Source organism: Venturia canescens, chromosome 11 (genome assembly GCF_019457755.1).
Source record: "Venturia canescens isolate UGA chromosome 11, ASM1945775v1, whole genome shotgun sequence".
Lineage (NCBI taxonomy): Eukaryota > Metazoa > Arthropoda > Insecta > Hymenoptera > Ichneumonidae > Venturia > Venturia canescens.
This window is the reverse complement of record NC_057431.1, coordinates 2,287,595-2,306,020: the sequence shown is the minus strand read 5'-3', so window position 1 is coordinate 2,306,020 and position 18,426 is coordinate 2,287,595. Positions and strand designations below refer to the sequence as shown.

The following is an 18,426-nucleotide window of genomic DNA, read 5'->3' as shown; positions in this document are numbered from 1 at the left end:
CTATGGGGATTCTGGATCAAGTGGAGGGCCCTCGCCGCCACTTGGTCCAGAATCCCCATAGCTCTCTTACTTATAACACAAGCGAATATTATTTTGATCAAAATGTATTTTTTATTTGAAATTATAGACGGGAAATTCAAATATTACTCGCAATACACCGATAAGAAAACTGCCTAAAACTGAAACCACGGTATCCAAAAAATACTGATTACTTTACAATATTATTGTATACATTCAATAAATTAGTTCTAATTTTAGGGTTCTTTCTTTCCTATAAATAAGGCTCTTTTTCGTCCGTTGCACTTTTTTCGGCTAGAAGACGTTAAATCTTTTGTGCTTTTAGAAAATCACAGTTGACTCGTAAACGATCGAAAACCCAATTACGTTCAGAAATCATACGATTATTTAAATAAGTAGTTATTGTTTTTTTTTCATTGGATCATATAATAAATAAATATTGCTTAGAGCAAAGTTATTGGAAAAATGATTTCTAATTTTTTGGACTTGAGAACAGCTAGTAAATCGAAAAAATGAGAAGAAAATTATCTACAAGAAATCGTATCAATATCGCTTCATTCCCAGAAGATGTCCGTCAGTGTCATTAAATTTGTGAAAATAATGAAATTATGATTTTACCGATGAATTTGTCATGTCAAATAAAGCTCGATGTTTTTTTTGTTTTGTGAAATTAAAACATTAGCTAACGTATAAGATTAAGAAAAGATAATAAAGAAATGCCAATAGACAACCGTTTAAAAATATAAAAAAAAGATCTGAGACATCTTCTTCGCAGTACATTACGCTATTTTGTAATTTTTTTAATGATCTGTTGAATAACCGAGTTTCAAAGCTCGTCTGTGAAACGATCAATGCTCTGCAGATAATCGCCGTAATCGGTCGCCTCACTTCCCACCGAACGTGTCATGATGCTCAAGTACTTTTTCGAACGATAATCTGTTGTCGTGATCGTCGTCCGAGGCCGCAAACAAATGATCCACTTCATCGGTTGCCAAATCACTGGAGAAAATTTACTATGATATTAAATGTGCTTTCAGACTAATACGAATATAAACTCAACATTTTTCTGGTAGTTATAAAAAATTTGACAATTTTGTATTTTCACATTGAGTGATTGAAAAAAATCTGACTTAGGGGTGAATCAGACTTACTCGTTACTGGGCACGAGCCAAGCCAGCACTTCCGAGAAGTCGAGCTTGCCATCCTCATTTTTGTTATGCTCATGATCGAATTTGTCCTTTTCAACAATGAACCATTCTTTATCCTCATTTTTAGCTCTATTTCCTAAAAACACCTGGAAGCTTATGCTTCCATCCTTGTCCGTATCTTTTTCTTCAAGAGCTTGTTGCAATAGAAGAGGATACGTTCTTGGAGTCTCTTCGGGATGAGTGTAAGCTTTGAACTCTTCTTTGTTCAAAAGTCCGTCGTTGTTAAGATCGGCCAGATTGAATGTGGCTTCGTCATCGGCGATGAATCTGTCCTCCGCAACAAGATCCTCTGCATCTGAACCGTAATTATCTTGAACTATTTCCTCCCAGCTAACTTTACCATCCTCATCTGTGTCTGCATCTTCCAAACGATCCTGGGATTCCTCTGTTGAAAGCATACGGTTGCGAGTTGTAACAATCGATGACAATCATAAAAATTTAAGAATCCTTTACGAAGCTACTATTACCATGAATTATTTTTATGAATGAAAGCCAAAAATACGTTTATCAGTAAAAATTATAGAATTTCTCATTCCTGAAATATCAGGAAAAATCATTTGCTCATTTAATATACAACAAAATTAGTAGTACCTTGAATATTCTTTGAGCTAACTCCCTGAAATATTTCCTATGTTACGGTGAATGAGATGCATTTAAAAAAAAATTACCTGAAAGACCGTAAAATCCATGCTTTCAGTTCATTTCTTTCAATGTAGTTATCCCGATTTAAATCCATTTTTTTGAGTAATATTTCCAATCTTTTTTAGATTCCTCGATCGGAAGTTTGTCGAATTCTTTCGCCTCCTTGACACTACCTGAGGTTGTTGAAATTTTGTGACCGTCATTGATGAATTTTTTGTTACTGCGAGATCACAAAAGCTTACCGAGAATAGCTTCGTGATCGAATTCTTGATGATGCTCTCCGTCAACGTAGTGTTCGCTGTCCCTAGGGCTAAACGCACCGTCCTCGGTTCTCTCATTTACTACTGTCGACTTTGTGATAATGCGAACGAATAAATGAAGCTCCGCTTGAATTCTTCAATAAACTCGCTCCATTCCGAGAAGGGTGTAAAAGTCTTGATCGCACAAGTGGCCCTGTGAATTCAGCAAAATTGAATAGACTGAATATCAATGTGGTTGAAAACTAGAATAATATTACCTCACTCTTCCATCTGCATGACAAGTAATACCACTTTGTTATTTTTTTTTTTTTCAAGACACTACCACAATTACATTAGTTTCAACTTTTAATCAATTTATAAGAATAAATAAATAATATATTTATATTTCAATTTCCAAATAAACGATTTTCCTGAATTCTATAGAAATGCGTCAGAAGAATGATTTCTTGTGCTGAGACTTAGTGTTAGTGAACGTGATTGTAAAAATTAAATTTAAGATCATTTTCATCAAGTTAAATATCTACAAGTTTTTACTCATCAACTTACCTTGAAACTATATTTCTTTCACAGTCGTGTGATTAACCATATCTTCACTGATTATTTGATCCCACTCAGGGGACTTTCTTGATTTCTCCAATTGAAAAAGCACCACTCCGCTATTGTAGCCTGGATAACCAACCAGAGAAATAGGCTCTCCAAAAATGGTTTTTGGATTTTGATTTCTGTATGAGCAAAGAACATGTCGATATACAGGTGTTACTTCCGGTGCTAATCCAAAGAGCGCTTGTGGACCAAAATGTTTGAATTCCTCAAAGAGATCTCTGACGTCGCTCCTGAATTTTGTATCTGCGTCCAGCATTACTACTAATTTTTGTTTTTCCGGAGCAATTTGATGCAATCCCAGTGACAAAAAGAACAAAGCATCAGAATAATAAGTTCCTGGCTTACTACTAAAATGTGGCGACATCGCCAGTACAATGTATTCCAGTTGTTTCGCTAATTTGTGTACATCGTGCACCTGCAGTGAATTGAGAACATTTACATTATGCAGTTATAATCGGTGTAAAGGAAACTTCAGTTAACGGTCCTTGGTTACCTTCATGAATTTTTGTGTTGAGGGCATAACTCCTTGAATGACAACTTCAGCGATGGATCGACTTTCGTTATCGGTTTCGAATCCAGTCTTAAAACAGAATCAGTAAATATACGAAACTTCCGTCTCATTGGAGAATTGATTGTGCCTTTAGTAAACATGCACCATACATTATAATAAAAAAAATTTTCTTTAAAAATTGTCAAAAAAATTATTTTATAAAAAAAAAATACAGTACAATTCGAAAAAAAATTCACAAATCTAGAAAAAACATTATGTTTAAAAAAAAAATATTCTGTATCTATTTTTTAAAGTTCAAAAAAATCAAATAACAAGTAAAAAATAAAAAACCGATAAATCGCGTTTGAAATCATTATGCAAACCGATGCCTCATCCTTCTTATTTGATTCGAACAGCTAAATCAATTGAAAAAAATTCCATCTAATTTACGTGCAGCATTAAAATTTATTATATCAATTCGAGGCCAAGTATTTTCTAATGAATTGAAAAAAGTTACCACTTGAGTTACGTACAGCACTAAAATTTATGATATCAATCAGTGGACAAGTATTTTATTAGTAACTCCAAATTTTGACATTATTAAAATGTTCTAAGAAGCTTTTAAATCCAAAAAAAATCACATGAAAGCTAGTCATTCGTTACTCTATGGTGGCAAAGACTTATAAGAAAATCGATTTTTCTCAGACTTTCAGGATCCTTTGGTATTATTCACAAAATTCAACGTCGATTGGATCGATACAAATTATGTTTAAATATGTGTTAAAAGTACTTGTCCGGCCCATCACTATTCATTCAATAAAAAATCAATCATAAAAAAATGAAATTATACGGCAGAATCTGGTTAAAAATTTGTTGAAATGCGATTCATTATTAGTTTAATGCTTTTAATAATAGTAGAGGTTAGTTCTTAGTCCGTATGGAATTCGTTCGCTGGAAGAATAAGTAGGAAGTAAGAATTGACATCATTGAATATAAACTGGAGAGTTATTTTGGAAGCATGAACATATATATTATGTACAATTTGTTTCATTTATCGATGCAGAATAAAATCCCTTGTATATTGCGGAATAATTTGTTTCCGTTTTTTATTAAATTAGTGCAACTAAGTAAAAATTACGTAAAGATAATTCTCTCAATTCCCTCTGCATGAATACTTGTGACTTGTGAACCATCAGTTCTAGACAAGCCCTGATTTTTATTTGGATAAACAATTTAAACGGAAAGTGATGGGCCGGACAAGTACTTTTAACACATATTTAAACATAATTTGTATCGATCCAATCGACGTTGAATTTTGTGAATAATACCAAAGGATCCTGAAAGTCTGAGAAAAATCGATTTTCTTATAAGTCTTTGCCACCATAGAGTAACGAATGACTAGCTTTCATGTGATTTTTTTTTGGATTTAAAAGCTTCTTAGAACATTTTAATAATGTCAAAATTTGGAGTTACTAATAAAATACTTGTCCACTGATTGATATCATAAATTTTAGTGCTGTACGTAACTCAAGTGGTAACTTTTTTCAATTCATTAGAAAATACTTGGCCTCGAATTGATATAATAAATTTTAATGCTGCACGTAAATTAGATGGAATTTTTTTCAATTGATTTAGCTGTTCGAATCAAATAAGAAGAATGAGGCATCGGTTTGCATAATGATTTCAAACGCGATTTTTCAGTTTTTTATTTTTTACTTGTTATTTGATTTTTTTGAACTTTAAAAAATAGATACAGAATATATTTTTTTTAAACATAATGTTTTTTCTAGATTTGTGAATTTTTTTTCGAATTGTACTGTATTTTTTTTTTTTTAAATAATTTTTTTGACAATTTTTAAAGAAAATTTTTTTTAAAGTTTTTTTATAGATGGATTTATTAGCAAACGAGGGACCATCAATGTACTTGTCCCAACCTTTTTTTTCCTAGGGGAAGTTTATGGTTTGATATCACGTATTTTTTCTCTAAAGTTCCTTATTTATGTTCAGTTGACTATAGGATTTTAGTTTAAATTTCTACGAATTATTTATGATTTTCGGCTTATAACGTTGGTTTTCACGAAAAAAGACCTATTTTTCGTCAAAATAGTACTGAAAATATTTCGTCACAGGTCTGTCCTTGGACTTTGAGGATTTTTTTCCATGTACTCTAATGTGTTTTATCAATTAGGAATCAAAGAGCACGGTCGAAAGCGGGTTGGAGGCTGCGATATGATTTTCAGCTTATATCGTTAGTTTCCACAAAAAAAAGACCTATTTTTCGTCAAAAATGTACTGCAAATATTTCTTCACAGGTCTGTTCTTGGACTTTGGCAATCTTTTTCCTTTAACTCTAATATGTTTTGTCAATTAGGAACCCAAGAGCACGATGGAAAGCAGGTTGGAGGCCGAGATATGTTTTTCGGCTTGTAACTTTGGTTTCCACGAAAATAGACCTATTTTTCGTCAAAATTGTATTGGAACTATTTCGATAGAGGTTTGTTCTTGGACTTTGGTGATTTTTCTCCTTGTCTTCTAATATGTTTTGTCCATTGGGAACTCAAGAGCATGGAGCAATGCGTGTTGCGGCCCGAGATGTGATTTTCAGCTTATAACGTTAGAAAAAAGAAAGGAAAAGAGGAAAGATAGATCAAATTCAAGACTCAACAAATCCAACAGAATTGGCCATTTTTAAATGTCGCTTTTGCATTCTGAATCTAGACATTTTCGTGTCTTCCAAAACGTACCCCCGACGAAATATATTTCCAATGTTTGCAAGTGGCCGCTGCGATCCAATTATCTACAGTTTGATAGTTGCCGAAAAAAGGCACCTGGAAACATTTATTATGTTAGAACTCAAAGAAGCAAAAAAAACTGAGCGTACTTAATTCAACAGAGCAACGGAATTCAAAGACGTTTAAGGTACCTGCATTGGTTGTGGAGGTAAACAATTTAATTTCAGGATAATTTAGAAATAAATTTAGAAATTCAGAAATTCAGCATAGAATTTAGAAAAAGGAAAATTAAGTTAATTAGTAAAGCTGAAGACTTTTGGGATGAATTTTTGAGATTATATGTTACGGTTGGAGTAAAAAATTTAAATGATGGGCACACATGCTGCGACACAAACATATGAAAGTTTGCAGGTATTCGCTCCATACCGCAGTATTGGCACACATGCTGCGCCACAAAAATATGAAAGTTTGAAGGTTTTCGCTCCATACCACAGTAATACATTTTCAATACTATTTGAAAAGAAACACCTTAAAACTTGCTGAACCAAGTTCCATTACATATTACCATAATCAAAGATAAGGGATGATCCGTAGCATATATATCTATCCACAGAAATTTCAGAGTTCGCAGGTATCTGCTGCGGTTCAATGTATCTGCGCAATGAGCTTCGAAGACAGCAATTTCAAATCTATCCATAAATGAGCAACTGAAGACTTTTATAATCAATTTTTTACTTCATATATATGTTACGGTTAGAGTCAAAATGTAAAATGAATGGCGCAGTATATAAATTGTATAGTTTGCAGATTTTCGCTGTATTTCAATGATCCGAATCTACAGCATTATAATGAAAAGTTGTCAAAAGTCATGATGTCCCATTAAAATGACATAGCGCACATTGCATTCAGAAATTCTGTAAGTTTCTGGGGATGTTGGTAGGCATTATATTTGATCACATCCAAAACTGAGCAACTGTAGACTTATCGGAATGAATTTTTTTTAAAATAATTCCATATTTGTAGTTAGTTTCCAAATTTATCACTCGACAGACCTAATGGGAAAAGAATAACTACCCAGTATACCAAGACCAGAAATTTTTTTGAAAATCTGATTTACAAAATGTGCAATTCAAGATTATGGTTAGAAACCTCTCGAATCATGTTACCACAATCATCATGAAGAAGGAGTAGAAAATCATAGGTCACATATTAGCGAACGAATTAATAATATGAATCGATCCGCTGCAAACTGATGGGTTGAAAACAAGGATCGGAGAGGGCAGAGCCAAACTGAATATCAAGCAAATTATGGGGATGTTTAAAAATAATGACAACACAAGATATAAATTAGAAAACATTTATTCAATTGAAGTTACTAATATTCTTACAGTTGCGAGTATTTTAGTTCTAATTATTCGTATATATAACCTTGACATATAACCACGCCACTGACGATATATTCGCACTGGACAATATTTTTCGTACTCTGGTTTAATTGAAGGATTATATCAGTTAACAATTATTTCCAATCGAACGAAATAATGAAATCTTGAAAAGTTTCGTTGACATATATGCATCACGCATTTTTTATATTCTTTTTCACACACACATCACAGACTACATTTACGCGGCCGCTTTGATACCGGTTTAATATATCACAAATAACTAAATAAATAGTAATATGCACTTCTTTAGATGACGAAAATTATTTTTTTATTGATCCCGCACGCACTTCGCAATGTCGAAACTCCATTCTTACGATCAAAAACTGACACATGGTTTGTACCCATATATATATGTATATTGATTGATTTATGACTGCTGTTACCAGTTGTGCTGCGCCGTGTGCTACGTTCTGAAGTTGACGTCATATATATTGTACATTCGTAGTCAGAACTGAAATGCACATGCTATATGCTTGCGCATGCCATTTCAAACTTTGATGTAATTGGCCCAGGATTTTTTTCATTGCTCACTGGTTGGAACAAGAATATTCTCACCGGGAATTGGTGATCATGGGGGCCAAGGAGCCTATGCTTGTAGCGGTCAGAGTACGCGTATACAGATACGTCGAATCCCGAATGTGTTAGTAACTTTTGCATAATCTTAAGCCCGTGCAAAGTTTTTTCTCAGCAATTACGACACCGATCATGCTGATTTTGGGCTCATTCGACAGAGAACTTCTTAATTAGCTGAAAGTTCAATTTTCAAAGCCGTACAGAACTCATGAGTTTCGTAATTAAAGAAAATCGCATGCCAATTTTACCCCCACCACGGCGAATCGTTTTATTCAGAGAAAATATAGTCTCGGCGAGAGCCTCAGGCCAGCAGACGACAGAGCTGTCAATGTACTTGTCCCGAGACTCTACCGAGTCTCTTGATTGTTGGTGATCAATCGTGGGTGAAATTGAAGCAATGGAATTCTCGAGTACCGATCGATGTTTTGATATTTTTTCTTTGTTCTTTATAAATTTTTGGTTTGATTTAAATTCGCTAGATCGCAAAGCAGTCGTCAAATCAATCGTCCAATTATTTGCAATCAGGCTCCTATCAACACTCATTTTTTCAAGTTCCGAGCTCAAATTTTCTTTCTCGTTTTCTTCGATCGGTGTATCGCTTGTTTCCGGCATTGTTAGAGGTTCGAGAGAATTCGCGAGTCGGAAAGTTGATGGTGTTGGATGAAATTTTCTGTTTTCTCGACCTCGTGACCACTTCGGAATAACGGAATTTGTTTTTAGTGATGGCAATCCTTTACTGAACAAACTCATCCTCACGAGCCCATTCGAATTATCTGATTTTTGCAAGAGATGAGCCGTTAAATCCGAGAATGTACCAAATACTCTTTCAGTCTCGTCACGCTTCGATACGAATGGTGTTTTTGAACTTATCGTTTTTGCGTAACTCGTCATTGAATCCGTCAAGGAACCGTACGTCTTGGAATTATTTGACGCGGGTACAATATATACCTGCTAAAGCTTCCAGATATTCTTTATTATAACCATGGTCCGACTCTGAACAAAAAAAAATCAAAGTTATGGATAGAAAGAACAAAAAACCGTGAAAACAGCATGAGTGCTGTAAAAAAATTGGAGACAAGTACATTTATGTTTTATGTAACCTCGACTGATGAGTGAAACCCGACGTGTTACTCGTGTAGTCCAAGAAATAAATGCTCGATGATTTATAAGAAGTTGTTCGATCTATTCTCTGGAAACTTGCTTCAATAATGAGCAATTCATTACTAAAGGTTATAAAAAAAAACTATTTCAAACGTAATGAATAAAAAAAATGAATCTGTTAAATCTTGGTAATGTATGAAAAATATTTGGTTCAAAGGAACAAAAGGTTGTCAAATAAATGCAAAAGGGACGAGTACATCGGATGACGAATAAACAAAATTTTTAACATAATGGTATGTAAAAAAAATTACGAAACCGTGTTTGAATAAAACAATTAAGAAAAGCTTTCACAAATCATGAAAAAACATTCTATTAAAAAAAAATAAAAATCTGGAATTATTTTGTAAAGGAAAAAAAAATCAAATAGAACGTGAAAAATTCATTCTTACGGAAAGTATCCGGAACTTGAGAAAGTTCTAAAACTTGCTTCAAATAAGCAATTCATTACCAAAGGTTATAAAAAAACCATTTCGAACGTAATGAATAAAAAAAATGAATCTGCTAAATCCTGGTAATGTATGAAAAACGTTTGGTGTTCAAATGAACAAAACGTTGTCAAATAAATGCAAGTGACGAGTACATCGGATGGCGAATGAAAAAAATTAAAAACATAATGGTATGTAAAAAAAATTATGAAACCAACTGTAAATAATTTCAACAACACAATTAAGAGAAGCTTTCACAAATCGTGAAAAAATATTATATTTAGAAGAAATACAAATCCGTAATTATATTGTAAAGGAAAAAAAAATTTAAATAGAACGTGAGAAATTCATTCCTACGGGAAGCATCCGGAACTTGAAAAAGTTCTAGTGAATCAAAAAGTTACCAAAAAATCGCATCAAAGGTAAAAGTCATTTGTTACTCTATGGTGACAGATACTTAGAAGAAAATCGATTCTTCTCAGACTTTCAGGATCCCTTGGTATTCACAATATTCGATGTCGATTTCGTGTCGGTACAAATTATGTTTAAATATGTGCTAAAAGTACTTGTCCGGCCCATCACTTTTCATTCAAATTGCTCATTCAATTAAGAATCAAACTAGACCTTAATTACTGTATTATTTTTATGGAACTAGTATTAACGCTGCCGTTACACGTCCACCTGAATTCGAACATCATCTCATATATGCTCGGCGGCAACTATTTCTTCGCAAAAATTCACTCATGTTTTTATGTTGATTTTAACAAAGTGCAATTGTGTATGTCATAATAAAAAAAAAACGAGATTATACAGACGAATCCTCTCGAAAATTTATTAAAATGTGATTTATTATCAGTAGAATATCTTCAGTAATTGAATAGGTTAGTTGCTATAACAAATAAAATTCGGTTGAAGAAGGAAATGTGAAGTAAAAATTGCCGTCATTTCAATATAAACTGGAGAGTTAATTTGGAAGCTTGACAATTTTTATCGTCCGAAGGGTATTTTTTCATCAATACACAATAATATCTCTTGTATATTACAGAAAAATTGAATGCAATTAAGTTAAAATCTCTTGGAGATAATTTTCTCAATTCCCTCTGTAGGCATACATATGATCCATCAGATCTAAAAGAGCCCTGATTTTTATTTGAATGAGCAATTTGAATGAAAAGTGATGGGCCGGACAAGTACTTTTAGCACATATTTAAACATAATTTGTACCGACACGAAATCGACATCGAATATTGTGAATACCAAGGGATCCTGAAAGTCTGAGAAGAATCGATTTTCTTCTAAGTATCTGTCACCATAGAGTAACAAATGACTTTTACCTTTGATGCGATTTTTTGGTAACTTTTTGATTCACTAGAACTTTTTCAAGTTCCGGATGCTTCCCGTAGGAATGAATTTCTCACGTTCTATTTAAATTTTTTTTTCCTTTACAATATAATTACGGATTTGTATTTCTTCTAAATATAATATTTTTTCACGATTTGTGAAAGCTTCTATTAATTGTGTTGTTGAAATTATTTACAGTTGGTTTCATAATTTTTTTTACATACCATTATGTTTTTAATTTTTTTCATTCGCCATCCGATGTACTCGTCACTTGCATTTATTTGACAACGTTTTGTTCATTTGAACACCAAACGTTTTTCATACATTACCAGGATTTAGCAGATTCATTTTTTTTATTCATTACGTTCGAAATGGTTTTTTTATAACCTTTGGTAATGAATTGCTTATTTGAAGCAAGTTTTAGAACTTTCTCAAGTTCCGGATACTTTCCGTAAGAATGAATTTTTCACGTTCTATTTGATTTTTTTTTCCTTTACAAAATAATTCCAGATTTTTATTTTTTTTTAATATAATGTTTTTTCATGATTTGTGAAAGCTTTTCTTAATTGTTTTATTCAAACACAGTTGGTTTCGTAATTTTTTTTACATACCATTATGTTAAAAATTTTGTTTATTCGTCATCCGATGTACTCGTCCCTTTTGCATTTATTTGACAACCTTTTGTTCCTTTGAACCAAATATTTTTCATACATTACCAAGATTTAACAGATTCATTTTTTTTATTCATTACGTTTGAAATAGTTTTTTTTTATAACCTTTAGTAATGAATGCTCATTATTGAAGCAAGTTTCCAGAGAATAGATCGAACAACTTCTTATAAATCATCGAGCATTTATTTCTTGGACTACACGAGTAACACGTCGGGTTTCACTCATCAGTCGAGGTTACATAAAACATAAATGTACTTGTCTCCAATTTTTTTACAGCACTCATGCTGTTTTCACGGTTTGATTTGACTACTTTTTGTGCACTGTGAACTTGAAAAAAATTCACAGGACATGTTACGACACAACTATTATCGTTAATTCATTTTTTTGTTCGTTCCAAGAAATACACATAACTATTCTTGGCGTTTCTCGGCCAACTTCTTTTTTCGACTTTAGCATCATCAGCAAAAACCCATGACGTACCAGATCTTAACATGTTCGTATAATGCCCTTCAAATACTGTTCGATCATGATGGAAAATAGCACTATTGACTTTATATTTTTCCCCGCAAACAGTAACTACAGCGGATGGAATACCTTTAATACTAAAATCAATCTTTGAAGGTTTCATAGTTTTTTCATCTATAGATAATATTAAAAGTTGAAGAATCAAAACGCCTTGAACAGTTGATAGCGAAGTTTTTGTTAAGAGTGTTCCCATTCCGCCACAAGCATTGCACTGATGACCTTCAATCGGATTCCCCTGAGACAAACTATGTTCGATTAATTCCTGTAAAGTAAAAGCTTTTTTAACACGCGGAAAGCTCACAACTAGTATATTATTTGCTTGTTCATCTGTGGTCGTATATTGACAAGCTTTACATCGAACTTTAATAATCAATTTATGTTCTACAGCATTTCGAAGTAAATCAGATTTTTTGCAGATTCCCATGAAAAATTCAGAAACGTCGTGCTGTTTTTTTTAATAAACGATTCTCCTACATATTCTCTTACAACGCATGAACTCACTGATTTATTTCTTTCCACATAAGACCGAAGTAAAAGAGGTATAGGATCTTCTTTCTCCTCCGAAGTTCTGAAAAATTCTTCCCTAAGAGGTTTGCAATTGAAAATACATTGTATAATAGAATTAGCATAACACGAAACACCATCCGTATTAGTTAATCCGTTAATAGACCAGGAGCTCATATTTTTCCATTCACTTGCCGCTGATTGACACTCCATAACATTTTTGGATATAGCCCAAACAAAATCTGGAATTTTGGAAGCCCATTATTTGGCAAACTTTATGAGGACAAGATGTGTACGAAACTTCTGTCTGAGACGATTGTATTCCCTTATAGCTAACTCATCTGCTTCTACAGAATGGGGATCGAAATTGATTAAATGTAGTCCGTCTAAGGTAGTAACACGAGAAAGACCGATTACGGCTAATAAAAATTCCAGATAACGCGATATTGAAAATCCAACTTACGCAGAATTAGTTTTTTGAAAAATCATTTTATTATACATTAAAGTTGTTTTAAGTACTATACAGCCAAACAAACATGCGCGCGCATATTTTATTTCCAACTTAAATTTTACTTTGTTCGATTAAAAATCATCAATACTTTCGAATAGTCTGTTATGCGGTTACAAATTCAGCGCCATTTTCTAAATTATCAAGAATTCCATCAACGCCCTCATAAATTTCTTCTCCAACCCCATTGACTCCTGAATTAACGAGTCAGAGCAAATTTTAAAATGGACCATATTTTTTACCAAAATACATTAAGCAAACTCGTTTCTGAAAAACACGATGAACCAAGCCACAAGTCCGTAACTTTTTATCAGCAACAACGAGGAAAACTGCAAAAAACGTAAATATATATATATATATAAGTGTTTCAAACCATGATTGCAATAATTTCCATCTCCGACTAATTCGTAGCGTTAAATTTGGATACTGACTTACCTTGAGAAACACTTGAATCAATGGTTGTGTCTTGGCAAGAGCAACACGAAAAATGACCAAGCAGTTTGGACGGAATTCTCACAGCGAAAATCCAGAAATATTTTTTTTTTTAACTGAAATAGAATACAATTAATCACATAATGATGACTTCGTTTCTCATTCAATTTGATAGAAAACTACAAAAAAATGCATATAAATATACCTGAATCGAAATTTCATTCTCTGTAGTATCGCACCTTCCAGAACTGAAAAGTTCTAACATATTCCCAACGAGTCTGACCCAAGAATCTCATTCCCAGTATCCACTCATTTTAAGCCCTTGGCTCAAGGAATACCTCCATATCAATCACTTGAGATCACGAAATCTGGACAATCAAGACTTTGAGCCATATATTTTCATGGAACGCTTGAGACTGTAAAACCGTGTTGACCAACCAAACTGAGGACATGGAAAAATCACACCGTGTCCATTTGAATCAAAAGAGTTTTATCAGGAAACACCGCTCCTACTGTAATAAAAAAAAAAATTTATTGCAATTTCATCTTCATCTATACTATTAAACTGAACGAGTTTATAGGGCTTGTGGTTTATATTCTGATTGAGGATCAAATTTTGATACCTTTATCTCAGATTTGCTGGTTCGTAACAAGTTCTGACACTTTAGGAACCTGTACGCTTGGACCATTGCGACAATCTTCAAAACCAAAAATGAAAAGGAACAGCAACAGACCGCTTCCACATTTCATTAGCACTGGAGATAAAAGATTCTGTAATCAGAAAATTACTATTATATTGAAAAATTATTCTACTTACTCAAAAGCATTGTCACCGGAGCCTGCAAGTATACTCACCCGCACTTGATCTTTCTTCATTTTCTTTGCAGATCAACGTTGATCCAAACCTCAAGAAATCTCTATCCGAAAGGAACCAAAATTTTATCTCGGTCTTCTGACTGGCAGTCTTCTAGTATGAAACTTTAACGCTGTTGATTGCAATTTCATCTTCATCTCTACTATTAACTTGTGGTTTAAATTCTGATTGAGGATCAAATTTTGATACCTTTATCTCAGACAACAAAATTTTTGCTGGTCCGTAACAAATTCTGACACTTTAGGAACCCGTGGACTTGGACCATTGCGACAGTCTTCATAACCAAAAATGAAAAGGAACAGCAACAGACCGCTTCCACATTTCATTAGCACTGGAGATAAAAGATTCTGTAATCAGAAAATTACTATTATATTGAAAAATTATTATAAAAGCATTGTCACCGGAGCCTGCAAGTATACTCATCCGCACTCTATCTTTCTTCATTTTCTTTGCGAATCCAAGAATTTTTGTTGATCCAAAAATTTAGAATACGGACCAACTCAAGAAATCTCTATCCGGAAGGAACCAAAATTTTATCTCGGTCTTCTGACTGGCAGTCTTCTAGTATGAAACTTTAACGCTGTTGATTGCAATTTCATCTTCATCTCTACTATTAACTTGTGGTTTAAATTCTGATTGAGGATCAAATTTTGATACCTTTATCTCAGACAACAAAATTTTTGCTGGTCCGTAACAAATTCTGACACTTTAGGAACCCGTGGACTTGGACCATTGCGACAGTCTTCATAACCAAAAATGAAAAGGAACAGCAACAGACCGCTTCCACATTTCATTAGCACTGGAGATAAAAGATTCTGTAATCAGAAAATTATTATTATATTGAAAAATTATTATAAAAGCATTGTCACCGGAGCCTGCAAGTATACTCATCCGCACTCTATCTTTCTTCATTTTCTTTGCGAATCCAAGAATTTTTGTTGATCCAAAAATTTAGAATACGGACCAACTCAAGAAATCTCTATCCGGAAGGAATCAAAATTTTATTTCGGTCTTCTGACTGGCAGTCTTCTGCGTATGAAACTTTAACTGTTGAAAACACAATCTTGGATTTCGACCTCTATTTCGCTTTTTTTCATCTTTACTTTTTTCACCATTTTCACTAAACATTGTCCTGCTTTTAAATAGTCGGTGAATAGTCGGTGAAAACTGTTACATTCGGGATCTTTCTTTTACATCACGGAAATATATAGATATATACTTGTACTACAGAGAACTGTCAAACGCGATCTTTATAACCTCATTCATTTAACAACACACCATACGTCATATCACGAAATATATATAAGTATATACTTGTATTATGGCACCAGAAAAAAAATATATAGGTATATAAAATGTATTATGGCACCAGATTTGTCACTAAAAAAAAACAAATAAACATCAAAAATGTGTGCGAAAATCCGACCCATTTTTTGATGCTATTAAAAAATAAATAATTAATATCTCTTCAACGCGTTAAGCTACAGAGTTCGAAGAGGTCGCGATCGAAAGAAAAAAAAAATAAAAAATACGTTAACTTATAATATTCTCTGGAATACTATAGTTAATTAATTATTAAAGAAACAAATTTTGAAAATTTTCGAAAACAATTGGAAACGCTATCGCTCCGGTAAAGAGTCTCTGGCAGCAACTCGTCATGTCATGTTGTTGTTATAAATGTACTTGTCTCAGAGTCGCTGCCGCGACTCTAGATGACATTTAATCCCTTTAACAATAAGTTTTAAAAAATGTATGCACCAGTGGTACCTTAGGAAGGAGTTTCGTTTAAAACGTCATTCAATGTAGCCTCACTACTGAAATAATGTTGAATTACTTTTTCTACGAGGATCTCTTCGAGGACGAAATCTCCCATAACATTTCTAACTGTTTCCATTGAAATCTCCAATCCAATTGGGAATTTTCATTCTCGGACAATGCAGCTCTTTCTACTTTGTTTGGAGCATGTTCTTTTGATGCCGCAGCCTCATTGTTTTTCACTACTGCAGGTTCCACGAAAATAGAACTAATGTTCTGTTGCTTATGGCGGTCAAAGAGAAACTCTTCAGCTTGAGCGTAAGGAAATTCATTATTATTAATGAGATAACAAAATGATATTAGGATGAATGCTTAATTATAACTATGGCTTGAATTCCATCTAATTTTTAAATGATACAAACAATATAGATACAGTTTTTTTTGATTAATCTGATTTCAATGAAAAATCCTTATTTTTTATTTGCTAATTCTGAAAAACTGAACATATGGATACGATGCCATAGTTGTGTTGAAAAAGGTGGATTTTAGTGTATGATAATATGAATAAGAATAAATTTGAAACTATCACCGGTGCGATAACAAATGTAGTTTTCCACTGTTACTGAAATAAGATTAAATTCAATATATACCTGTGTTAGCGTCCAAATATTTTTTAGCCATCAATGTCGCTGATGAAATTATGTTGAATTACTTTTTCTACGAGGACCTCTTCGAGGATAGAATCTCCAAGAAAATTTCTAACAGTTTCCATGCAAACCTTCAATTGGGAATTTCCTTTCTCGGACAATGCAGCTCTTTCTGCTTTGTTTGGAGCTTGTTCTTTTGATTCCACAGACTCATTGCTTTTCACTACTGCAGGTTCCACGAAAATAGAACTAATGTTCTGTTGCTTATGGCGGTCAAAGAGAAACTCTTCAGCTTGAGCATAAGGAAATTCATTATTGTTAATTGGATAACAAAATTATATAGAATGAATGATTATTTATAACTATGGCTTGAATTCCATCTAATTTTTATTTAAATCATTGAATGACACAAACAATAACGAAACAATTTCTTTTGGTTAACCTGATATTGAGAAATATTCAATGAAAAATTATTTTTTATTTTTTGCTAATTCTGAAAATATTTTAAGAGAACTGAAAATATGGATAAGACGCCATAATTGGGTTGAAAAAGATGAATTGTGGTGTATAGTATTATATGAATATGAATAAAGTTGAAACTATAAACAGTACAATAATAAATGCAGTTTTCCACTGTTACTGAAATAAGATTAAATTCAATATATACCTGTGTTAGCTTCCAGATATTTTTTAGCCATTTAATGTCGCTGATGAAATTATGTTGAATTACTTTTTCTACGAGGACCTCTTCGAGAACGAAATCTCCAATAACATTTCTAACTGTTTCCATTGAAATCTCCAATCCAATTAGGAATTTTCTTTCTCGGACAATGCAGCTCTTTCTGCTTTGTTTGGAGCTTGTTCTTCTGATGCCGCAGCCTCATTGCTTTTCACTACTGCAGGTTCCACGAAAAAAGAACTAATGCTCTGTTGCTTTTGGCGGTCAAAGAGAAACTCTTCAGCTTGAGCATAAGGAAATTTATTATTATTCATTGGATAACAAAATGATATTAGGATGACTGCTTATTTATAACAATGGCTTGAATTCCATCTAATTTTTAAATGATACAAACAATATAGATACAGTTTTTTTTGGTTAATCTGATTTCAATGAAAAATTCTTATTTTTTATTTGCTAATTCTGAAAAACTGAACATATGGATACGATGCCATAGTTGGGTTGAAAAAAGTGGATTTTAGTGTATTGTAATGTTATTATAAGAATAAATTTGAGCCTATCACCGGTGCGATAATAAATGTGGTTTTCCACTGTTACTAAAATAAGAGTAATTTGTTTTCAAGCTAGGACAATGAAAAAACTAAATAAAAGTTCTGTTTGAATAATACTGTTCTGTTTAGTATATGGGTTGTTAGAATATCGGAGTGATTTAAGATTAATCTTACTATCTTATTAAAACTTACCTGTCATCTTGAAACGTGTTAATGCCATGGCCAAATGCATCATAAGCGAGAGCTGAAATGTTCGATCCGTGTCCAACAAAAACACTAAATTTTCTCTTGATCTAAGATTACAGGTTTTGACTGTGCCATCTAGCTGCATAACCAATGTCATCTGTTAAGCGAAGCAACCAAATGGGTAGCCTCCGGAGGT

General features: G+C 33.1%; 1 protein-coding gene and 1 pseudogene across 1 annotated transcript; both read right to left on the bottom strand.

The window, feature by feature from the left end:
- Positions 1 to 844: 844 nt before the first annotated feature.
- Positions 845 to 2,666, bottom strand: LOC122418329 (reticulocalbin-2-like; annotated as a pseudogene).
- Positions 2,667 to 2,681: 15 nt separating this feature from the next.
- Positions 2,682 to 16,330, bottom strand: LOC122418328 (xyloside xylosyltransferase 1-like). The gene is made up of 3 exons (XM_043432474.1): positions 16,247 to 16,330; positions 3,225 to 3,311; positions 2,682 to 3,146 (listed from the first exon to the last, which is right to left on the bottom strand). Exons 1-3 carry the CDS (start codon positions 16,304 to 16,306, stop codon positions 2,682 to 2,684), a joined length of 612 nt encoding a protein of 203 aa, XP_043288409.1. The 5' UTR covers positions 16,307 to 16,330.
- Positions 16,331 to 18,426: the final 2,096 nt, after the last annotated feature.

Bases quoted from the DNA above. Each gene is read 5' to 3' on its own strand.
- LOC122418328 (XM_043432474.1), bottom strand. From the start codon at position 16,306: ATGGAAACAGTTAGAAATGTTATGGGAGATTTCGTCCTCGAAGAGATC. The intron at 3,312-16,246 runs GTAATTCAACAT...TTCTGTTTTAAG, and splicing joins AAGAGATCCTCGTAGAAAAA to ACTGGATTCGAAACCGATAA. The intron at 3,147-3,224 runs GTAACCAAGGAC...AATTCACTGCAG, and splicing joins CAACACAAAAATTCATGAAG to GTGCACGATGTACACAAATT.